The sequence below is a fragment of the Acanthaster planci genome, linkage group LG05 (genome assembly GCF_054643075.1).
Source record: "Acanthaster planci isolate LZ-2023a linkage group LG05, COTS_SCS, whole genome shotgun sequence".
In the NCBI taxonomy this organism is placed as follows: Eukaryota; Metazoa; Echinodermata; class Asteroidea; order Valvatida; family Acanthasteridae; genus Acanthaster; species Acanthaster planci.
In genome coordinates this window covers 16,655,606-16,681,877 of record NC_141781.1, presented here as the reverse complement: position 1 = coordinate 16,681,877, position 26,272 = coordinate 16,655,606, and the positions used below count along the sequence as shown (strand labels likewise).

Here is a 26,272-nt window from a genome sequence, read left to right as displayed (position 1 = left end):
GACAATTTGTTTCTAATAACTTTGTAGTTGTCATTTCCAAATATCCCCACAAGAGTAATGTGAATTGGATACGATGTAAATGGATTACTAAATTCAAGTTAAGGAGTAACGAGAGTGAAGAATTCTGTTGTGCAGATAAGAATACTAAAAAATATTGTGGATTATACACTCTCTGTACTTGTAAATATCGAATTTAAATTAAGAGTCAAGAAAGAAACTCACAAGTGTGGGACTCTTTCTGTTTATGGAGTTTGATTTATAGTCTTGTTAACTAGGATCCGGGGTTGCCATTCCAGATACACTTGAAGTCCGCTGTAACTTATCCCAAGAAAATGATAGAGTAGTAACAGTTACAGTTACATTTGCCATAGGATTTACACATGCAAATCATAATTGAGAATTGGTTTGTAATACCTCATGTCCCTGACTCATTAGAATGATTTGTTTGATATGAAATCATACCTTGGTTCATCAAGTACAGATGCATAAATTAAAGGAAACATTGGTCAATTTTCCACTTATTATTTGAACACTTTATTGTAAACATGACGGGAACTGATTCATAAAACTACAGCATACATCTGTGTATTCATTCGTCTTAAAATACTTGGCCAAGGTAATTGAAAAATACAAACACTGCTATTTTTTTAAAGCAATCATTAAGTCCAGATTTCAAAACCTGAAGCATACTTTGTAATTAACCTACGTGTATGTTTTAGAAAAGGTGAGTATCATACAACCACAAAATGTCATTGATTACAAAACTATGAATTAATTTAGCTTTATTATCCTGCAGAACTTCAAATTTTAATATTGGGTATTACTAGGCAGTGTGTTTGGCATGTACTCAGAGCTGATGATACTCCCTTAACAGGTCCTTACTGGAAACCTGAAAAAGAAGGATCTCGTGAAGTTTAGAGTACCAACTCTTTAGCTTTGGAAAGTGCCCTTGTGCACAGACAACTGTTGGTAGTGGAAGTTTTCACCACTGGATCATAACAGCATCTCTGATCGGGAAGCTATTTTTGAAGCCATCACCATCTTTGCAGTGTCAACATTCATTCAGTTTACACTTTCTTGATTCAGGGAAACAGATTATGATATCTACAAACTGATGGTCATATACTGGAACTGAAGCATCAACTTTTTGGAGCACATTTACAGCCATATCAAATTAAAGCTCACTTCCTCATCTTTCATTTTCTTTTCAAGTTTCAGTGGCTTAACTGACGACTTTTGAAGATATTGCTTTCCAGAGAAAATCACCCCTCAAAACAGTCAAGATGAGGCCCATCACCTTTTTGAAAATTGACGCCTACTCTACAAAGCAAAATAGAGCAATCTGGCAAGCCCTGTTTGGTCCACTACTTTCAGAAATACAAGCCGGCAGTCCTGCTGATAGATTCCATTCTCCTTAAAATACAAAGTCCATTGGCCATGAAATGCTCTAATGGCAGAGAATTTGAAGCCTACATATCATGATTCGGTCCAAGTTGGCAATATTGGACCTATTATTGACCTGCAACCCTCAAGTGAATGAATGGGGCCAGTGTATCATTATTTTCTTGGTAACTGACGTTATGTCATGGTAACTGAAGTTACACAATGGTTTCTACATTGTAACATCTTGGTAACTGATGTACCACATTCAGTGGTACATTGAGTATCCCTATTTCTGGTTCAGAGAGGAAGACATTTGGTCATAAATTAGAAGTCCCAACTTACACCATAAAGATAACCTTCTTTGCGGAATGAAATTTAAAAATCCATGTTTTTGGTAACTGACGTTACATCCATTATGGTAAAACTGAACAAGATTTTTGTAAAATTCATTCATGAAATCAGCTTTTTTTCTTATCATTTGATAAAGTGTTTCTCTGGTAACTCCATCCATGTGAAAGATTACTTTTTAGAGCACTGGCATAGTGGAGATACAGGAAGCATGTCAACGCAATCTTTTTTAAAAGTCAAGTTATTAGCATACTTTGGCCATAATTTTGAAAATCAAAATCGCAACCTTCATAAAAAATTGTGTTTATTCTCAAAACTTTAACTCAAGTATTAAAAATATAAGGTGTTCGAACCATTATCATTCTGAATTTTTGGCATCTGTGCCCTATATGTCATGGAATTGCCCCGGGGTGTTCAGGCATTTAAAATGCAAGTCACATTGGAACAGCTTGTTTACAATGCCCTTCTGCCAGGCAACTTACAGCCTAAAGTTACAACCTACAAGTAATCAGGCTTGCGGTTTCAACAATATTTTGTTTTGCATATATCATTTGACACTGAAAGTTCCATCTCCAACATTTTCACAAACAAAGGTAAACTTGTCATAATGTCACTGCAAAATTCAGTTATCAAATTCAGAACAAAAAACTTCCACTAAATAAATTAATTGACAGTAAACCACTTAATGTCAGGTTTTCTTCCCCGAAAAAGCTGCTGGGGGAGGTTTGTTTGCAAATTTTTCCACTTAAATATGTAGGGGTGTACAACTTTTGAATTCAAGCATACCCTTGGTTCTTTTATTTCAGCCATTTTTCAACTGCCCTGGTAAAAATTGTGGCATGTGTCCAACATCAACTGGTTTGCATACGTTTGCATAGCGTTTATGCCACCCATGGCCATGTATACTTTTTGCCAATTGTTTCGATACAATTTACAAATACAAATTGCTAGTAGGGATTTTTGTAACGTTGGCTCTTTTGTTAGTGTGATTTCACTCTCTGGTAAGTGGGTCTACCCAAACAAAGAAGGTCCTTAATACCCTTTGCTCTTTTGTGTCTGGTGTGAGCTCCCATTTTAATCCTCACAGCTCAAAATAAATATTTCCAGATTATAGTTGGTAGCAGTAGCAGCATCCATGTGTAGGATTGTCTTCCATGTTTTGGCCCAACAAAGCATGACATGTTAATACGTCAACCGCAGAAATGAAAAAGAATTAAAACGAGTGTACACATCCTCTTTGGATCAACTAAGGAAAATTGTAAGTGTTTACTTATTATTTGATCATTATCCTCTGGAACTGACAGACTAACTGTGCACCCAGTGTGAAGTCAGTCAGATGAATATGTGCTCGAGTCTGTGAAGGTAGAAAAATGTGCCTAAACTTTCAGAAAAAAACTGCATGTTTAAATTCATGTCACATAATTTGCGTTTGAATGGAATAACTGTTGCAAAAAATTTCTTTGTTTTTTTCTCTGAGGTGCATTTGTCATTGAACAAAAGGATATATTTCCTCTTATTTCTCTTTTGTTCTCATAGTAATACTCAGCCGAAGTTGAGTACCACTGAGTCATGAGCATCAATAACAGTATGTAGTGATAAACACGTATGAAAAACCTATGGGGAAAACTGCGACTCATGTCACATGACTCCTGATGATGTCACAGTGGTGATTTTTGTCTGACACCCTCTCAAGCTGATGGACTAAATTTGTACGAAATACAAAGTCAGTTAGATGGATGAGTGCCCCAATCTTTGACAACAGAAATAATTTTATGTGCCAAAAAACTTATGGAGAAAAATTGCACCTTTAAAGTCACATCACATGATTTGCGTTTGAATGAGAAAACATTATCAAATATTATCTGTTATCTTGAATCTTGTGCAGGGTTCTCCCCAGGATTTTTCAAAACTGTGGGGGATTTCCATTGTGGTTTACCAACATTTTGCAAAGCCATGGCGTGAGGTTCGGACCCCGCCCAAGGCCCCGAAAATTTTGGGACTTTATAGATGCTCTCAGCAGCATTTTAGAGCATTTCCTGGGTTTTTCAAGTACCTTTTCTCAAGGAAAAATGTAACAAATTCAATATTTTTTTTTAAATTTTGGATATTAGTATTTTAACAAATGATCAATTTCCTTTCTGGACTACTAAAAGGCTTGTAGGCACAAACAATGAGTCATTTTAAGTTTCAGACATGCAACAACATGTAGTGGCTGTTTAATATAAACACCCGTTTATTCAGTTTTAATTTTAATACATTTCCGTTTTGCTGATCAGACCTGAAACTATGAGCTCCATTCACTTGTAATGCAAAAATATTAGCTTAAAAGAAACAAATTTCATAAAAATATAAAACGATTTGGTCTTTATTTAAAATAAACAACAAGGCATTTCTTGTATATCGGCAAGAAAGAATACCCACTGCAGGTGACTGCTACGTTTGGGTTTCCCTCAGCGCGAACTGCGGAAGTTATTGGCTTAAAAAGAGCCAATCTTTGATTAAGTGTCTGCCATTGAGCGCCAGACAAAATGCGGTGATATGGCAACGAGAAATATCGTCCCCGTCGTAGATGCCATTAATACTCATACACAGGGCTACGGCTGCTGCCATGAAAAAAAGAACGTGTGTGGGATCAATGTTGTAAGTTCTGCGAATGGTGTAGTATAAAATTGTACCCTTCATAAATGCAGCCCCAGTAGCGTATTGACCACACGGCACAGAGAAAACACACTTGAGCACGGGTGCATGTACGACGCCCATGACGGAAGTTCAGATTTCATGCAACACCGGCCACGAGGATGCCGATCGTACGTGTATGTACGGTGTGCAGTACAGTGTGGCCGCCAACGCGTGATGCACAATGCATGTACAGTACATGGAAAAATGCAGGACTAAACTGTTTTTTCATCTACATTTTCCGGACAAGCACTCTGCATTATGTAAGATACAATGTAACTGTGAGCCATACTTTCATAATTATAGTGTGCGTATCAGGGATGAAGAAATGGGTATCGGCCCGTTTTTCGCATATTGGGCAGAAATAATGGCGAAATAGGCCCGATACGCAAGTTTATACGTGGGGAGAACCCTGTTGTGTATATTTGTAATCAAACGAATACGAAAACATACGATTTATCTTTCCCTCTCATAATAATCCTCAGCCAAAACTTAGGACTACTCAGTCGATATGTATCAGCCAAGCTTTCTGTACCAATACTTGCTGGTTTTAAAAAAAATGGAAAAGCTTGCACAGTATATGTCTTTATTTAATTCAGCAGCACCATGTGTTATTTTGCATTGATGGCTCTTAACTTGAGTAATGTCTATGTACTAAAGAAATTTAGATTAACAGGAAACAGTAAGCCATGGCATCTTTGCCATAGTAGTCTAACATTTGTTACCCTGTACATTTCACCTTTATGCACTTGCGGGAAGTTGCTGTATAATCCAGTTGGATCCAAACATAACAATTCCAAACCCAAGCATCCAGGTACATACTGTATAGGCTACACACATACAAAAGTTGTGCGTGTATCAACCTGTGGCTATAGTCAAGTTCAGTTAAATCATCTTTCTTTTTAGTTTATTATATATTTTTATGTATCAAGAACTACATTTAGAGGATAGCTTTGTACAAGGTCTTTGAAGAATCAACTGCTTGACAGCCTAAGAAGAGAGTAATGTGGATGAGAATCTCTGTAACAAGTTCTTGAAGAATTGAAGTGCACTCCTTGAAGATAGAAGACATGCCATAATACCTGAAGAAATGACAGTATTTCGGAATTCCCTGCAAAAAATTTCATTAAAAATTGAAACTCCCAGAAGATATGGGCATCTACATTTTGGGGAATTCCCTTATCTCATTCAGGGTGTGCAGTGTATTTCTGAAAAAGCACAAACTGTGTAAAAAAAGTCAACATTCATTTAAGTATGATGCTAGTCATATGTTTTGCCGTGTACATGCGCACTTCTTGACACCGAGACACACTTTCACTGCCAACAAGTGCACACCCTTGACGTTGAGAAGAGAAAGAGGGTGAACTCTGATGGCATTCTTCTACCCGATGGATTGAAGCTAAAAGCATTGAAGAGAATGAAGGATACAAAGTATCTTGGGGTGTTAGAGGCGGACAAGCATGATGCATGACGAAGTGAAGGAAAGGTAAGCCACTGGGATCTTTGTCAGAAACTAAGAGTTGCAGTCAAGGGGAAGTGGTGGAAACATGTCACAGAAAAGGTGATAGAGACCGAGGATGTCAAGGTTCTCAGGGATTTCAACATACAAACTGACCATGTTGTATAGGCAGCCGGATGTTGTTCTACATAGGCCGAGGACTTGTGCCACATTATAGATGTGGCAGTTCTGGGTGACACCAGAGTTGCCACCAAAGAAGGAAAAGTTCCAAATGTACGCGGATTTTGCAAGGGAGCTGGGGAAGGTGTAGAAGGTCGGGGCTTAGGTCATTCCAGTGTTGGTGGGGGCGCTGGGTACCACTCCCAGGCCCCTTGACTTGGTAAGTTTCTCCCCTTTTTCTTTTTTTGTGAACATGATCATGTGCCGCTTTACTTCGTTTTGACATATTAAGGTTTAGCTCTACAGTCAAGTCAGCAGTTTTCCCTTGACAGAGATATGTTTTTTTTTGGCTGTCCTTTTGATCCATTTTTGGAGGTCTGAAGATACTTGCTGATTTTTCCCTAGAGATGCAGAAATAATCTGTAGTTTTGCAAGTGTTTTTTTACTTTAATCTGAGGGCGTCATGTAACTTTTCATGTTTTTGCTGAAGCTCATCTTTTGAAACAGAGTGTACTGTTTTTTAGTATCCGTGAAAAGTTTCCGCTCCTTTTTCAGTTGCTGATTATCCCAGGCACTTGTAACTTTTGGAGTTCACGGTTATTGGAAGTGTTCCTATTACATGTATTGCTTGTGGTTTTCCTTTTTTTTTCTTTTATTTTTTGCTGGAAGTGCCATGAAGTTGTTCTTTATATAAGGTTGTTTTGTTTAGTAGACTAAGTTTTTTAGTTTCGGAAGTCAGATGATTGGAGTATGTAGGATCGAGAAGTTGGAATCTCTTGTCTAAGAACTTTGTGCTGTTTAATACTTGAGATGCTTGGACACATTTTTTCTTTACCTTTTCCTTATTTTTTTTTGCATTTTAGTTAGAAACTTTAGACATGGAATACACTTGTTCATATTTAGACCATGTGATTTTTATCTTGTGTAAGGCCAGTTTCTTTGTTCTCTATTTCCTTGCCACATGGTTGAGGCAGCAGCTCTTAGTTTATGACTAGGGAAGTTGGAATTACACATAGGATTAGAGTGTCCTGCCTTCCAAGAAGAGGCCACAGTCTTTTGTTTATTACATCTTTATTATTCACGAGCTGAGTGTCAGTAGCATTACCTACCCTCCTTCCTCCCATGCTAGAAGTTTATGACGGATTAAGTTTTACCTTAAATACATGTAGCATGGCTGTGCATTGCTAGGTTATTATATGAAGATGTTTTTTGTTGTTGCGTAACATTTCATTTATAAGTATCCATTTTTTTCTTTCTTTGCAGGTTGTTAAAGCTGTTTGTGTAATTGATTTGTACTTTTCTTGATACTGTGTTGGCTTATAGGTTACAGTTTGAATATTGTTGGCTTATAGTTGTGGTTTGACTTGGCTTTGAGTTATAGTTTGAAAATTGGTTTGCTTTTGGTTAGTTCCGTTGGTTTTGGTTTTTGGTCATGGTTCAAATTTTCCTTGGTTTGGTCCTTTTCTTTTGATTTTTGGTCTGGGTCTATAGGTCTTTTGAGTTGGTTTATGGTCATGTGAAGGTTGGTCATTATTTTGGTCCGTTGGTCTAACCATCGAGGATTTTTTTTTTAGGTAGATTAATCACTGTATCTGACGCTTTCTGTTTGGAGTTATTTTTTTATTTCTTGTTAATCTCTTCCCTTTTTTTGAATAAATCTTCTTTTGATTGGTTGTTCCGGAATTGAAGAAATTTTCTCTGTGTTATTTTTTTACAAAGATCTCGCGCCTGTCCTTACCCGATCCCGGATTGTTTATCTTTTTGTGCTAATCCCCAGCGAAAGATTTTTTTGTATTTTGCAAGCGAGCTTCCCCCAGTGTCTAAAGTTTTCTTAGGTGTGTCATTTTTCCAGGCTACATATACATGAATGACAATTTGTTTTCCGTGCCTTGAGTTTGCTGTTGTATTTCAATGATTATGCATGTGTTGTTAAGGTATTTTTGCCTCGGGAAGCGTGATTAATTTCTAGTGTTACATCGCACCACTGCCTTACCAGGTTTTGCCAATTTCCAAATAAATTTGGACAAGAACACTCTTATTTTGGCCTCAACCAAATCCCTTTGTCGATATGCTTCACCTTTCCTTCTTCTTGATGAATGTCTTTACGGGCAGACATGATGATGGAAATGTAACGATAAGAAACGTCCATTCAACAACACACACAAAGGTACAATTTTCTATGATAACACACAACAAGTATTCAGGGTACCAGGCGCAGTGGCTTCGCATGGTGATCTATACACTCGTGCATGTGGTGAGTAGCATGAAAAGTGCACAGTCATTGGCTTATATGAAAATACGTCATGAAAATAAGACTATCAGAGCGACTGTTACACCGACAGTTACCAGGAAACAAACACATTTCCAACAGAGATGGTTATTGGTCGGCACTGTTTTTTGTCAGCGAAAAGAGCCAATGGAATGTGTTGCTTTATCTTATCTCCCAATTCTAGCCTGGTACCGGTTCAGATCTGTGTGTACGTTGACAGCGTGTGCCTGAACTACACATGAACGGAGGGCATGCATGGCAGGACACAGTGCCCTTCGTGGTTGATATAATTTTGATATTCTTAGGACAAAATAAATATGACGTGACACATGGGAAGTAAGCAATGAGAAATGCAATTTCATTTTACATGTATTTCACAACAAACAGAGGCTCAATATTATCATACATGTACCTGATACCTGGAAGTCAAAATTATCTTGATAAAATGGGTCGGAAAAGTTTCAAATATCAGAATTTCTAAGTTGACTATCACCGTATCTGACAGTCCAAAAAGGCCAATCTTATTTGCAAAAGCGGATTTTCAAAGTCCCAAAAGTGGAAATCCGCCAAAAAGGGCAAGAATCTCATCCCTGCAAACTGGGTTTGTAGTGTATTCAATATGTTATGATTAAGAGTGTCAAAAGTGGCACTTAAATCTAGCAGGACTTGAATAGTTACCTTTTGCTGGTCCACAGCCATGAGAAAATCACTCTTAATTCTCAGCAGTGCAGTTTCCGTGCTATAAAAGCATCTAGAATGCAGACTGTGTGACAGGTAGCAGCAGATTAGCATGAAGGTGTTGAAAGATTTGTTTTGTAGCAGCACTTTCAACAAGTTCACAGCCAAAAATAGTTTTCTTATTTGGAGCACAAAAAAAATTACAAGTCATTTTGTTGTTTCTTATTCTCATATCTTCTTGATTTAAGAACTCTCAAGTAAAAATTTTTGCTACCCTTCTCAAATAAAAACAAATTTGTACAATACCTTTTCTTACAGTGGGAAAAAATGTGGATTAAGATTTTACTTTCTTGTATCAAGAAAATCTGCTAGAATAATTTTCTTATTGAACGTTTTTGACAGAGTGACACAAGAAAGGTATCTTCTTTTCTTGAATGAAGGAAGGTTTTCCTATGCAATTAAGAAGTTTTTGTTGGTTGTTTTCTTACCGTCTGCAGTATTTTTCTTGGGTAAAACTAATTTCTTGACAAGATTTTTTTTAAGGAAAGGAAAGAGTTTTTTACAATTTAGTTTCTAAATATTAGTTGAGATGATGTTTCCAATATTATAAAACAAGAACAAGTTTCTCAACTAAAATGTTAATTATACCAATGTAAGAATTCTGCAATGTAACTTTTCTGCAATGGAACAATCTTTTCTGAAGACAGAGTTGATTTCTTAAAAATGTACAGAATCAAAGTCTTTCCATGCAAGGATTAAATTTCAAGTACATGTATATTCAAAACAAATTATGACAAATAGTGAACTATATCATTTCAAGTTTAAATGTATCCAGTTAATTGTGTGGACTTCTTCCAATCATCAGCCCAGCCACTGTTTGGTTTCAAATTAACATGGCTGCATAATGTACGGTATGTTCTGTTTCCAGAAATTAGGTGCTTAAGAGCTGTCTGAAATATGGTGTGGCTCATTGGAGTTGTGGAAAACACACATATGAATCAAATCATTTGACAAATTTATCATTTAGCAAGGCTGGCCAGAACACAAATTAGCAGGTACATGTACAGTACAATGCACTCTGTGAAAATTGATTCGAATCATTCAATCTTGCATTGCACATATGGATAACAATTTAAAAATATCTATGTTGAAAGCAAACATTTCATTTTAAAACCTACTTCTATTCTTCTATTCATGACAATTTTAAGGTCTCGAGTTGTATCACATTTCACATTTAATATGCAACTGTCAATGAAAGCATGATTTAGAAATGTACTGCAGATTGCTTACAGGCCTAAAATTGTCGCCGGGAGTTCGAGAAGTTCCAAGACCTAACTGAGAAGAGTTCGGCCCATCGCACCACCCATCGCCCAATGGAGTCTGCCGTTGATACATTGAAGTGGGTCGTCAACCTCTCCGCGAGGACCTTCACCAGAAGAGAAATCTCTTCTGGGGAAAGGCCTCAACTTCGCCGTCACCCCCGACCATGTACCAGCAACGGAGATCGTGGTCAGTGTGGAAACAACATTGAAGAGGCTTGACCCAGAAACAGCTGATCTGGTCCGCAGAGAAGTCAACGCCACGTTACGGAGGGCACGCGCGCCCAGGAGCAACATCAATCGGGAGCAACGCATCGCCCTGAAGGCTCTACGGCAAGATCGTTCCATCCTGATCCTCCCCTCCGACAAAGGCCGTGCCAGCGTGATCCTCGACGCCCATACGTACCTGGATAAGATGGGTAAGCTCATCTCCACGGGCCCTTACTGGAAATTGGCTAAGGACCCCACCGACCGGCTCTGCAGGAAGATCACAGCCCAGCTTCTCGCCCTTAACAAGTCCGGAGATCTTGACGATGCCACCTACCGGAAGTTACGCCCCAACAGCAAACAGCCTCCCCGGATGTATGGTCTACCCAAGATCCACAAGCCGGGGACACCCTTGACACCCATCATTTCATGCGTAAGTTCCTTTGCCTACAACCTCTCCAAGCATCTAGCAGGGATCCTGTCACCGCTGACGGGTAACACGCCGAATACCGTACCCAACTCCACAGCTTTCGCTGACCGGTAACACACCGAATACCGTGCCCAACTCCACAGCTTTTGCTGACCGGTAACACACCGAATACCGTGCCCAACTCCACAGCTTTCGCAGAGTTCCTCCGCGGGCAGCACATCGACAGCCATGAGGCATTGATCTCTTTTGACGTTGTGTCCTTGTTTATCAACGTCCCCATAGATGACGCTTGCTGTGTGGCCCTTCATCGCCTTAAGAAAGACCCTGAGTTGCCTGACCGGACATCGCTCTCCCCTGCCGAGATCATCTCCCTGCTAGAGATTGTCCTGCATTCCAGGTATTTCCTACGAACAGACAGATGGAGCAGCCATGGGTAGTCCGGTGTCAGCGGTTATTGCCAATCAGTACATGGAATCATTCGAGGAGGAAACCCTGCAGAGTTGCCCACCCGACTGCCTACCTAATCTGTGGAAGCGGTACGTTGATGACACCTTTGTCATTGCACCATGGGATCAAGCCAGCCATCTACTCAACCACCTGAACAGCCTCAAGCCCAGTATCCAGTTCACCATCGAGAATGAGCAAAACAACAGCATCGCATTCCTGGACACCATGGTCCACAGGGAACCCGACGGCAGCCTGACCAGCACCATGTATCGCAAGCCTACCCACACTGACCAGTACCTGGCCTTTGACTCACACCACCCAGTGTCCATCAAGAGGGGCGTGGCCAAGTGCCAACATGACCGCGCCTCATGCCTAGTCACCAGACTGCACCACACAGCCGCCGAGAGATGCCAAGTCACCGCTGCCCTCATGGCGAACGGGTATCCAGCGTACTTCATCCGGCAGTCATCGAGACCCAAGACCAGCACCGGAGTGGAGTGACCAGAGTACAAGGCTTTCACCGTTCTTCCCTTTGTGGATGGTATCTCCGAATGGCTGAAGAGGATCCTGGAGGACCATGGCGTCCACACCGTGTTCCGATCATCCACAACCTTGAGGAACCAACTCGTGCGTCCTAAGGATCCCATCCCACCCGGAAGACGCGGAGGAGTGGTCTACAGGATACCACGCGGTGACTGTAACAAGGTATACGTCGGCGAAACTGGCAGACCAATCGGCAAGAAAATCAAGGAGCACCAACGTGACGTGAGACTCTCCCGTGTGGAGTCGTCAGCGGTAGCCGAGCACACCTGGGGAGCTGGTCACCACCCCAATTCGGAGGGCGTGCAGTGCGTGGACCAAGACCAGAATTGGTACACAAGACGCATCAAGGAGGCCATCCACATCTGCCTGAATGGACACAGCATCAACAGGGACAGCGGCATCGACATCCCGGGGTTCTGGCTCCCCACCATCCGCCAACACAACCACCGGAGCGAAACGGAGCCACACCGAGGACATGGAGTGGAGCATGCGACGCCCATTGAGGTCACCCGTACTACATCCGCAACACACAGCGGGGGGCATGCAGAGGACGTAGTCCAGCAATATACAGCGGACTCTGCAGCATCCAGACTTCAGTTGAGTGATGAAGGCTAGCAGCACCAGCAGCCGAAACGTCGCTACCAGCAACACGACACCGCGAGTCATTGATTATCTTTTTTCCTGTATTTGTCATCCACCGCGGTGATTATGTTTATCTCTTAGGCCTAAAATTTCCAAAGTTCAGCTCAAGTCCTGGCTTATTGAGCAGAGGATGAACTGCAGCCACTTTCCACTTGGATAAAAACTCACTATTAGCCAGAGACAAATAAATCATTTTTGCAAGTATAGGTAACAGGGTATCAATACACACTAAAACAAGCTTTGTTGGAATAGGATCAAGATGATGATATTTCTTGCTTGATTTTAAAACAGTTTTTTTCACATCACATTCAGACAAGAGTCTCAATTCTGTGAGATGTGGAATACTCTCAGTATTGAAACCCCCCTCGGCATCCGTGTAGCTGCATGTATGTCCTTGTCAGCTGAAGTCAATCAAATAGTTGCATGAATATTGAAAATGTTGTCATGAAAAAACTTGCCCAACTGCAAAATTAGATCTAACCAGATTTGTAGGCAAGTCGAAGTACTGTTTTGACAAGTTTTTGTAACATTGAACAGTTTCTTTTTATCATTGTCGTTCTCTAGTATTATGTTTGAATAATACGTACAGCGAGCATTATTCATCATGAAGAGTGTTTTGTTGCAAGCCAGTGAACCACTTCCTGCTGGGTACTCCAGAATCGGAGACGTATGGTTTATATGCGTGGCCAGGGTCTCCAAACTCAGACAAAGGAAACAGGGCCCTGTAACAAAAGACCATACTCCAAACAAAAGACCAGGCTGCTGGGCATTACCGACATTTTTCACTCTCAAAAGTGGTGATAATCCAGCCTTGTTTTGAAATGGTGTACCAGGGTTTGGGGCATTGAGAGCGAGCGTATTACCACCGGGGACAAAAGTGCTCCATCACCACCGCTGCATGCTAATCTGGCCCCTATTGAAAAGAGGTCAGCAGTGCACTGAGCCACGTTCATGAACAAAAGACAGTTATACAACACCGCACAATCTGGGCTCTGTTTACAAGGCTGCAAGCCTGGCTGAAATACTCGGGCATCAATGAAGATCACCTGTCAACTAAGAGTAGTAGCTATAGAATACTTTGTGTGGCTATAAACGACCATTAAATGAAATAATGAATTTTATAAAGATTTTGAAAACGGAAAAAATGATAGTCATGCTGGCCCAGTATCATCAACATTGAAAAATGCCCCAGCATGAAGTGGTTAATATCCTTCATGACCTGAAAGCAGCTATCTTTTAACCCATTGTTTTTGCATCAAGCCAATTTTGAGAAGACCTGACAAGTAAACAAAAAATATTACCACCTCAATTTTTTTTTATATTTTGTGAGAACATACTGGGGTTTAATTTTTGCCCAAGTTTATCAGGTCAGGTGATTGAAAAGGTCAGAATCAAGGTCAAAGTAAGGGTCACAAGGTCATCAAACTTCATATTGCTTTAACATCAAATTTGGAAAAACTTCCTTGAGAAGTGCTTTTCCAAAGATACCAATATCAACAAATTTGGCTGCTTGATTAGGGAGATAAGGTCATTTGAAAAGGACGTCGAGCCCATTTTGACCAAACTCAGCCAAAATGGTGGTCTGTAGCTTGAAGCTGTTGGTTCAACAGGGCTACAATTTAAATTTCAGCTTTTTCACCCAACATTACCTCAAAAACCAAAACTGAACCAGTTTGAAGGGTTGAGTTTTACCAGTTGGGTGATTTGACATCAAATGACCCTATTTGTCAGAGTTTCTTGCATGCTCATGTGAAGCAGATTCTCTGGTAACTCCTGAGACAACAGAGCTGGCTTTTCACTGCTATCCAAGCACTAACTCCACATTTGCATGAATCAGTTTTTCCAGGTTGCTATGATCACTTCCACAATTTGAAGAACCAATCCTTTTGATGCCATTTTTCCTCCCTTCTCAGGGGGCAACAGCATCAAATCTCTTCCCCTCTTGGGAGCAGAGCTTTATTGGCAAGTTCAAAGAGGCTACATTGGTGGGGGAGGAGAGGCACTTGGAAGCTAAAGACAGAGTAAATCTTTGATAGTCTACAGGCACAAGTACCACATCTGTTAAGGAAACTAGACAACCATCTGGTACCAGTAGCCAGCAGTTTCCCCATGAGCCTCTGATGCCCTTCTGTGGGTATGGTTGAACATTCATGCCCAGCCGCAGTCCGACCAGACAGGTCCAGGATAAGGGTAATCCCTCCGATGAATCCACGTCCAGTTCACAAGAGCACACCTTTTGACCTGTATGCTCTCCTTATCCTAAAAGTGTTATGGCAGCTACCACAAGGAATGTTTGCGCAAATGACTATTCAATCACCATGGCCTACAATCCAGGGTCAGTAGGAGGGCATCTCATAAGTTACTCCAAGACTTGGGCCCTGTTTTTCCCAGACAAGTGGGTTCCTAATGCCATAAAACAGGGATATAACCCTAGAATTCACAAGCACACCTTCTTCAAACTTTGCTCCACACCCAATTCCATTTCTGGTAGACAAACAGAAGCATCTTGTACTAGAAAAAGAAATTCAAACCCTACTTCAGATGTAAGCAATCCAACGTGGTCCTGCAGGGAGATACCAGACATGGATTCTAATCAGCATTCTTTCTAACACCCAAAAAAAATCCTGGTGAGTGGAATATGGAATATGGATCCCTTGAACAGATATATTTGACCAAAAAGATTCTGAACGGAGATGCTGGGTATAATTCTCAGTGCTATGCCAGTTCTGGCTTGAGCATATTCCAATATGGGAGGACCATGTTAACTTCCTTTATTTTCTTTACGCACATGCAAATTCAGTCGCCTTCTGTGCGGTCTCTCAACAGCCCCAAAGATATTTACTAGTGGCATCACGTGGTGAAAATGAAACATTCAGATCTTTGTTTACCTCAATTATTAACTTGTTGTGGGTTCTATCAGAAACAAGGACCTAAAGACAGTCAGAATAACTTGAAAACTTGCAGTTTGCTTGGGCTTCCAGAAGAAGTCCCAGCTGGAACCTTCCACTTGGCCAGTCTACCTAAGGGCAGAGTTGGATCTTCTGTGAGGTGTGGCTATGCCTACAGGGGATCAAAAGTGTGGGGGGGGGACTGGCAAGAACTCAAGTAAAGCTTATGAGGTCCCATGATAAGATGAGACATTGACGTGAGGACGCTCGACAAACATCCCTTGAAGGAGATATTGGATAGCAGCGTTGTCGGAGAGATTCGAGCCATCGCTGAAGCCTGAGTGGACAGCCGCCAAGGCTGAACAGTAGTTGCGGATGGTGGCAACCTGGAGGCCTGACTGGTACAGATACATTAAGAAGTCTTTGACCGAACTCACAGGAGCTTTGGTTGGAGAAACATTGTGGTCGTCGCACCATCTAATAAAATGTAGTCGGCTGATACAAATCTTGTGAGTGGACAGTCGTCGACCCCGGGCCAAAATACACACAGCATCTGTAGAAGAACCCGACGCCCTGAAAGATCATTGTACAATGTCCAGTACATCAAGTCAAGACTCTCCCCTGGTGGGTGGAGGATCTCTGACTTGGGCTGATGGAGGATGTCTTCTGTGACCAGAAGGACCAGCAGCCATCGTACCAGGAGTCTCGTCAGTCTTTGAAACCACAGTTGGCGAGGCCAGAATGGGGCGACAAGGAGGATCCGACATAGCTCAGTTCTGTCTTGGACAGGACCTGCGGAATGAGGGAGATTGGAGGGAGGGCCTATGCCAGAGGGCCCGACCAGTCGATCTTTAGGGTATCTGTCACCCACACTCACGGGTGAGGGAACCTGGAGCAGAACGTTGGAAGGTGGGCACTGTCGGCAGGAGCGAAGAGGTCAAATTGAGGACGCTTGATCTCCATGAAAATCTGGCTTGACAACAGTCAGATAAAGAATCCACTCTGTTGGTAGGACAGCGCCCGAGAAAAAGCATCTGCTGTACTGTTGCTGGTTTCCGCTATGTGGACAACTTGAAGGCTGATGCCCCGATTTATCGTCCATATGAAGACCTGTCATGAAAGGGCACAGGAGTTGAGGAGGGCGAGTGCTGCCCTGACGATTGATGTATGCCACTGTCGTTGAGGTGTCGCTCTGGACTTGAGCGGAACAACCTACCAAGTGCTGTTGGAAGTGAGGAAGAGCAGTGAACACCGCCTGAGGTTCTAATATGTTGATATTTTTGCCTCAACAGGGAGTGTACTAGACCCCGCTGGCGCGGGATGGAGGAAAAGAGGCTCCCTATCCAAGTAGTGATGCCACCGTTGTCCTGGTCACATTCGGACATGGAGGGACGAAAGAAAGGCTGGCCCCATGCAATAAGAGGCTAAAGTATTTGCTAAGAATGAATAATGAGCCTTGTTAAATTGTACTATGTTCAAAGTGGTTGTTTGTATCCTTGAGTTAGAGGACTACGGCCATATCATTATATGCATGGGAATTTAAGGTCATTCCCTATGCACTGCAATAATGGAAAAACTGTAGATAAGGAGTGTTTGAAGATGGAAGATCGCTCCATGATTTAAGAATCCAGATATCCTATTTTATTCAGCATCCAAGTATTATAACATTCCCATTTATTCACTAGAACAAAGAACACGAGTGGATACAAAGGAGATATTGCCAAAATTTGCTGAGTACACCTCTTCGTTTCAATTATGTGGGGAGCAGTTGGGAAGGTAACCATGGCAAGCCATAAAAAAAAGCAAGCGTTGACAGTAGGCACAATTTTGCCAGACCTCGTAACATTCACAGTATACACACTTTGGAAATTCCCACTACAAAGGAACTCGTATCCAGAAAGTATGTGGGACATGGCCATGCTGAAAAGAAGAACATGTAGAGAGCCCAGAATTATTAAATGAAAGGAGCTTGTAGAATTGGCAACAAGGTGAAGTTTGGTGAACTTTGACGCTTGAGGCATGGATACTGAATTGAATGGCATGATCACCAGTCAGAGATAAAGGGGAGCCTGTCGGCAAATTGTGGTTAATCGTTACCACGCCTGAGTGCCCCATATGACAAAGTTTCAGACGCCGGAGGGCTTGATGTGGCATGGGTCTGCGGGTAGAGTGTTGACATCTACCACAGGCATTGATGAACAAAAAAATGGTGGGGAGAATACAACACACATGGTAGGCTGATCGTATCGCATTTTATTCACCGGGTTGGCTCCAGAGTATAGCAGATTTCTCTATCCCCCCCCCCCGCTGGCTCCCAGCACAGGTCTGATGCATAGTGTAGGGGTAGGCCTATGAGCTATTGTTCGAGCCGCGGTCAGGGTTAAGCATGCGTGACCCAGACTCGCATTCACTATATATGTATAGGGGCCGTACAAGCAAACAATGTAAGGAGGCCCGGCAAAGTATACATATAACTCCTGCACGTCTGAATGCCCCAAAATGGACAGATTAAAGCAGAGGCGTAGGCCTGAATATGAAACGTCACCACACTGTAAAAAAAAAAATTGGTTGAACAGTGTTGGGCATTCGTTATTTGCCCACCCTTGGTTAAAGTTACCACATTGTTGGTTAGTTTCCATCGATGTTGGTCAAATATTGACCAACAGTTAGGAAGAATTTGCACAAGGTTGGGAGGTTAATATTACTCCAACATTGGGTAAAATATCAACCAAAAGTTGACCAACCTATTCACAGTGCAGTTGTACCTAATAAAGAAAAGGAGATGCTCCAGGCATAGTGTGTTCACAGGCAGGAGCTAGATGTGAGTCATAAGTAGAACCCGGACAAGTTAAAAGAATTGTTATTGAATAAATTATTATTTATTATTTGTGTGTTGGGTGGACCAACAGAGCCAGATGTGAAGGCCACAAATGTTTCAGCGGGACATTTAGTTTGTGTGCATGTGCGCCACGTTGTTTCGTGCCCGTGCGAACTGAAGATGGCTGCCCAGTGATCGCGGTTTTGAGCTCAGAATGTATCGGGTATCATCATCTCTAAATTAACATTTTTCCTTTTTTTTTCTTTGCAACTGATTTGAATTTCAGACCTTCCAATTTAATATGTGAAGTATAATTTCAAAATGACCAATATCTCTTGCCTTATTTTGAATTTGATCGGCGACGTCTACTGCAAATGTAATTGATACAAATGCAAAAACACTAGCTTGTGAGGTCGAAAATGATATATCTCCCCAGTTTTTCCGAGCCTGCCACCACAAAAACTATGTTTGGAAAAACAAAACTAAGGCATGGAATGAATCTCATATGGGCAAGAAGTCCTGTTAAAGAGAATGGTTAGTTTTGATTTTACGTGTTTTGAACATGTACAGCGCCCTCCTTACATGTAGTGATGTACATGTACTTACCGAAAAAGAAAAAAAAAAGCTTTTTTCACTCATCAAAATCCCCACAGCGGCATACCACGTCAAGGTTACAGGTGCTGCACAAAGATTTACAGTAAGTCGATCGAGAGATCGTTTGAAATCCCACTATTCAAAGAGATATGGTCATACTTTATACATGAAGATCTGGAATTGCGAACTTGAGTGGCTTAGACAATAGTTGTACAGTCATAGTCCTTGTCCGGTGGGTGCATGTGGGCCAGGCATGTTATATAGCACCAGCACAACAGTTTTTCGGGATATACGGATGCCAGTAATTGTTCCCTACAGCAACCTATTAGCCGTCAGAAAGCAAAACATGTCAAGAAAGTTCCGAGGGTAAAAAACCAAGTCGTTTACTTAGGAAACACTTAAAAATCTTCTGACCGGTCCGATACACGTAGAAATAGATATACATATGTGCACACTGTCAAGTGAAGTCTGTATATGAGTGGAACTCTTTCCGATAAACGTACAACTGCAAACACATGTTTTTATATTGTTACCTCACTATGTAAAGCTTCAGATCATATTCGTCAGTTTATTAAGTGATTCTGTTCAGCTATTTTTTGGTCACTTTTAAATTGATTGAACTTACTGTGATCCTTAATGGTACATATAAAAAAAATTTCAGGATTTCCACTTAGTTTGATGTCTGATCTGATAATGTTAAATCTGGCATGAACATACTTCTCACCCTGTTAGCCTTGGAATCCAAGGCCAACTTTCCTGCTTGAGATCCACTTGATGACATGCTCTTCCACAAGATGCATATGAAGAGTTACGCTTTCTGTTGGGAGGTTGCCCTAAGAAAATTGTAAGTATTCTTGAATGTAACTTCCTTAATGAAATGAATGATACAACAAATTCAGTTGAATTGTGTCTACAAATATTCTGTTTTACAACAAACTGTGAAATGTTTTACAACAAAAATATGGGCGATTCATGATGTAGTGTGCCACTAAGAGGTTTTCATGGAGAGGCCTTTTCATAGTGCATTATGGGATATATAGTTGCCAAAATCTCATTCATTATTCTGCGCTGTGCATGGGAACCTTCAGTGTTTCTGATTGTTGATTTATATTGGTTGAAAATTCGAAATTGCTTATTGTGAATGGGTGTTAGGTAGTCAAAATGGTTGTTTTGTGTGCTGTGGGGAACAACTCAATCAATCAATCAAATATCCCCAAGCTATGTAGCAGAATGTGCTTAATCGGAGCAGCGTGTTGACAATAAATTTTAAAAGTGGCCTGTCTGCAGCAAACTCTTGGCGGTGCAATGTATTGTGAATCACCTGTATTGAAACATTTTAAAATTCCTTTTGGTTTTTCACCCCTATGCCTGACAATGGTTCTCCTACATGTATTTATTGCCAACTTGAATATGTTCTCCATACCCAATGTAGAATTGGCTGAAGCCAACAAAATTGTCTTGCTGATCTCCTCACTCTCAACTTTGTTTCAAACTGTTCAAGACTTGATCTTAAATCTGTGGCTTGATCACCCTGCCATATCTCCTGTACAGCTGGGAAATCTATTCCTTGTTTTGGAGTCACAATAGTCTAAACTTGTTTTAACTGTACTTTTCTTTCAGCTCAGTGACACACTGATCTTCAGCAACAAGAATTCGGCAAAACTGACTGACTTTCTTGCTGATGTATTCTGAAGGGAATGGCCAATGCTCTTCCAAGGATAGCTGCTTTCCCTTACCTCATGCTAAGTTCAGCTGTGCCACATCCGAGGACAGATCCAGAACAAGGTATTTTGGGAGGTCTTTTCAAGGGCTTAAATTTTTTTTTAAATTTCAACCTTGTATGGCCTTTGGGGGGTAAGGCTACATGATGGGTAATTTGCATGGTTGTTAAGGGATGGGAAATAAGAATGGTACAAGAACATTAGAGGAATCTATTGAAATAAACTAGTAATTGACCTGTTTTGATAGTTCATGTTTATACATGTGTGACATGAAAGTACACAGAGCCATTTGCAAGAGTTTAGGACCACCCATAGAAAATGCATTAACCTGAAGGAAAACCAAACTTAAACCAATCAATCATGGCAACTTATGTTTATTTTCAATGTGTAACCTTGGTTGAATATTTTTTTACAACATTTCCATGATTTGACATTTAACAGTCTAATATTCAGTGTTCCCTCCTTTATTTCTGATAGCTTAGATTGGTTTTTTTAACCCATGCTGCCTTACAGACAAAATGTCATACAAGACCTGCCTTTGCAAAAAATTTCATTCAAATGGGTATGTAGCACTACACTGATGCTATGCACCACTGTAAAATCATGTAAAGTCAATGAGACAATGCAATGCAGGCCCAGAAACAGAAAGACCAATAAAATTCCAGGTGGTCTTAAACTTTTGCAAATGACTGTAATTCAATGGTCACGGTGGTTATTTTGGAATGATCAGAGTATTCAGTACCAACATTGTTACAATGTAAAGGTATTTTTACCATTTGGAATAAGTAGGTTGCAAACATGAGGTATCAATGACAAAATGATTTTTTTTTTTTTTTCTCAATTGATTTTTATTAATTAAAGCATTTTCTCTCATGTAATTTCATGTTACGTTACAAGTGACAATGACTTTTTATAAATGCTACTCTGTTTTTAATTGTCTTAATGAGAAAAATATCCTATAACCCTAACACTCCTCAATCCTTCACCTGTTGGAGGAACGAGGACTGTTAGGGTTAATTTACATGTACATGTATCTCATGTATGTCAGCACTGGAAGGCATGACATCACATTATGGTAATGTTTTCCGCAAATCTGCTGTGAAAGCCCAAATAAGTACAGCATGATTTCAATGAAAATCAAATATAAATTGTACTTCTGAATTTGATATATGTAGTCTCATGACTGGAAATACCACAAAGCCCTTGGAAAAAAAGAAACTCATTTAAGATGAAATAGAAAATACGTTAGAGGCTAATAAGTTTACTCAGTGATATTTAGAAACCATTCTCAAGGAATATACAGTATCAATCTGTGGTGATACAGAAAAATATATATCACCAGGCCACCTATTCAGTTTTAAACTCTACCGTAATTCTATCATTTGGCCTGGGGAGTTTTCTTTTGGCATGACTGTCTGAATTGTATTTTGTGCTAATGCAATAGGTCACTTTGGGAGGAACAAGGAGCACTCCAAGAATGTCAATATCAAGATGGAGAGCTAGTCAAGCATTAGGGACTCTTTACTTCACTTCAGACATGCTGTGTGGAAGAAACATAAGCTCGGTCGTGTTTTGGATATAAATGGGTATTTCTATTCATTAAGGGGATCATTTTTTTCTTGTCAAATCTGACATGATTTTGTTGGTTTAGAAAACATTCTTTAATTTCCAAGAGTAATTCCAAGAGTAATTAAAGAATGCAAATAACCTACCAAGTAAATGCGTGTACTATTTGAAGACCATATCCACTGGAGTTCCACTGGGCGTATGTAACAGGTACAAAAAAAAATGTCACCATACATATTAACCCCTAATTTGAGAATAACACACATGGCATCTCCCTATGTTCATATAACATTATTTTTACCTCAAGTGCACTGAAAGAATTCTTCATTTAATTTACCAGCTTAAAATGACCAATGAAATTCTGTATTGGCCAGATTTTGAAAGTGCCCAATAACCCTCTTCAAAAGTGCACAATAACTCTCTTAATGTGCCTTCAAAACTATAAAAATCAAGCTTGATTGGAGTACTGTTGGTGTAGGTACAACAATGACTTACCGTTATCAATTTCAAAGAAATGTTGATGTGAATGTGGAATTTTTAAAGATTTATTCAAGTGCACCACTGAATTTGTGCCAATTTCCCGGACCCGGAAACCAAGGAACGGTAACACGTCCTTCTTACACCGGACATTGTACAGTCGATTGTTGGTGTCTCGACTAAGAACATCCCGGGGGTTACTCACTATACAAATACATGTCAGCCTCAACAGTTTGCTAACCCAAGGTGCAAGGCTTCGTCCGTGCAATCCCTGGAAATCAGTCAGGCACTCTGTACCAGCATGACGTAGCTAGTGTCTCAGAAGTACTGACTAGTGGTGTGTTTCGCGTAAACACTGCTTATTGGAGGGGTCTGGAAAGTTACGCTTTTTTCAAACATCAGACTTCTTGCAAGCCACAAAATACCCGTAACGATGTCAACAAGTATTGGTCTTTTGGTGGTGATGGGGGATCTGAGCATTAGCCCAGTGCCTGAAGTGTGGCATTGCTAACCTTAACTGAACAGGGACCAGTCCTGTCAGTGTAACGTGAGGCTGTGCGCCGCGCGGTGCTATAGACTCGGCCGTGGCGGAAGGAGTGTAGCACAGCGACCCCGCAGTGGAGCGTGTTGTCCGCTTGGAGGGAGTAGACTGGCCTGATTTCCAAGCGGAAGAAGCACAGTGAGCAGAAGCTGGTAAGGGACCCGGGAGGTGGTGGGCTGTCGCCCTGCGAGCCCCACTGGGCCAATGGTAGGCAGGGTCGCTCAGGGATGAGGTAGGTAGCAACGCTTGGCATCTGCAGCATAAGGAAGAGGAACAGCTTGCTATGCTCTGGTCAATCGTGATAAAGGGTAGTGTTGCAGCACAGCACGCTCAACCCGATCCGTAGGTTATGCAGAGTGGACGCCACAGATCAAGGGCAATGTTGCGGCACAGCACCCTCAACCTGACCACGTAGATAAAGGTCTGGGGTGGTGTTGTGGCATGGGACATTCAACCTCGGCCTATTCACTCCACTTGGTCTTTCCCCGACACGGCCGTTAATCTCGAATATTGCAAACCACAAAACAAAGGTGAGGGGCAGCCCGCCAAGCCCCGCTCCATGGCCAGACCTACACAGCAAAGCACGTTGGGTCGTTATTGTTTGAACGCACGCACCACATTGAGAACAAAGGGCTGCCCTTTAGTCCCGTTCAATGACCATACCCAACACACTACAATGGTAGGTCACACCCAAACCCATAGATAATGCACAGAAAAAGGGGCAGAAAAGAACCAAAAAAATACAAAATACGAAAATAAGCACTCTTACCAATAGAGAAGAAATCACTCTTTATTTGTAATTAGGAATCAAGTCAATTAAAAAATGTGAAAGGTTACTGAACTAAAAACTCTGAAAATGCCATAAAGACATGTCCGCAAACAATAGGAACAAAAGAAGGACAAACACGGCGGCAGGACTGCAGTGCATTGTGGAGGGTCATGGTGCAGTCTGCATAATCAAGTCTTTTCAGCAAATTGTAACAGGCCCATGGGAAGGCATAAGAAGGCTGGGCAGGGGTATGTGAACGCAGGAGACTGCAGTGACAAACTCACATCATCTTGGCTACAGCAAAAATGGGTGGACATCTGGCCCACTTTCTAAAAATGGGAGACTGTAGGCTTTATTAATTACCTGCAGTTTCAGTGCCACTGCACAAATCTGTGGTCATTCTTATGCGTGGCTCAATATAAGCCTTGTGTTAACAGCATCCTGGAAACCAAAAGGTCATTGTATTGTAAATGGATGCCAATGAAATATCAGTATTCATATATGTCTCAGAGGGACTCCTTACAGCCATTCCTGCATCAGCAAAAGATGTGACTAAAAATCCCCACTCTGACAGTAGCATACATTTCACCATAAATTAGCAACTTGAATAAAGGTTAGAAAATTTTCCACTTGCACCGAAAGAGTGTGTTATGATAACTGGTGCAGGCAAATTATTGCATAGTTTTTACATGCTCTATGAGCACAGTTTTGTAGAGATTTTAAACAATTTTTGGACATTAACTCAGCAAAACATCAGTGCAACACAAGTGTATATATTGCCTAAACAGGCTTGATGCAATCTTGACAAGACTGACCTTCAAGTTATAAAAACACAGAAATGGACATGGGTCATTGACGGGCAGTGGGACACATCCACGCCAAAAGTCTGGACATGCCATGTGCATTCTTTCTAACAAAAAAATTCCAAGTTTGAGAATGTGGTCAAATCAGGTGGGTAAAGGGCAACCCACTCTAAGAACTTGATTGATTTGTCATGTGATTATTTTCATGCATGAAGAGGTGTTGAACCAATCTAGAGTTGGTCAAACCAGTCACAGAGGAATATATGTATATTTTGAAATTACAAATTTTTAATTGAAAAATACAACAGTTGGATTTTCAGGATACAGTTTTGTGATCCCTGATGTTAGTAGGTCTGGAAAGCCCTGCCTACCTGCAGTTTGCAACTCCAGCTCCATTTCTGGCCTCTACCTATAAAGCTTATTCGTGTGAGGCTAATAAAGTTCGTTGAACTAAACTGCCTAGGAGACAACAAGCCAGTGCAGTGCAAGCTGCTGAAACAAAACAGGCGTTCCCTGGATTGTGTGAAGTGGCTTGTCACTATTCACACAGTGTACAGTGTGGCACTGTGTGTAACTTAGATCGCTACTCACTAACAATCACTACTCGCAAGTACTTGCCAGCTGGTAGTCGGGCTGCTATTAATCAAATAGTTTCAAATCCACAAGTAGTGCATGAGTAGAAGGAACAAATCATGATTTGTTGATTCATCAAGATACTTGTCCAATGGTATTTACTATGGCATAACACACCAGCAAGTGGGAAACTTAAGCTAGATAAGGTAAGGTAAAGGAGTCCTAGAAATAGACTTTTGTATTTAAACAACATCAGTTTCATCATTCATAAAATGCGAATTCTCTAGAGCTTGACAAATGCCTGCTGCTGTGGTTAGTTTCAAACGAACTTGGTAGTACATCAGTACATGTGTGTCCTACCTGGTGGTATGTTCTGGAAGAGTTGCGGATTACCTTCATCCCAACATGTTTTGTAAGTTTCACCCTCCAAAGCATCTGTGTAGTACATCATGTAGAAGTTACACATTTCATCATGGGAGCTGCCACTAAAGCAAAAAGAAATTGCAAAAAAAAAAAAAACAACCAGTCATTTGTGTTTGGCTTGTTTGATTTTGAAAAAAAAACTTACATGTTGGGTTTGATCATACACAAATAAATGTTTGTAAGTGCAATGGCAAGAATAATTTCGTTAAGTGACAGATGAACTATTCCACTGCAATTGGCTTTGCCTCACGGAATGGAACATTTCTATTTGTTTCATACAATACATTGTACCTGCAAATGCTTTTCTTCTAGGAGAACAATTAGCATTCCTTGTATATTAACCTCCACCATTTTGCAAAACAGACTTTATTCCTGTGTGTGTGAAGGGCTGCCGACTGGTACTTTGTGTAATGTTAGACTGGTTTCCGTTCCTTAATTATTTTCCTTTCTTACTGTGAACAAAACATACAAAATGGGGATGGGAAGCAGTCAAGTGAAATGAAGTTCCATTCAGTGGCCTGACGTTGGGCACTTCCAAT

At 40.9% G+C, this 26,272-nt stretch overlaps 1 protein-coding gene across 1 annotated transcript in view; it reads right to left on the bottom strand.

Moving 5' to 3' along the window:
* Positions 1-26,272, bottom strand: part of pam (peptidylglycine alpha-amidating monooxygenase) — a 234,795-nt gene that overhangs the window by 65,316 nt on the left and 143,207 nt on the right. The window contains exon 11 of the mRNA XM_022250921.2: positions 25,671-25,795. Within this exon, the coding sequence (XP_022106613.1) occupies positions 25,671-25,795 (125 nt within the window). The remainder of the gene's footprint in view (positions 1-25,670; positions 25,796-26,272) is intronic.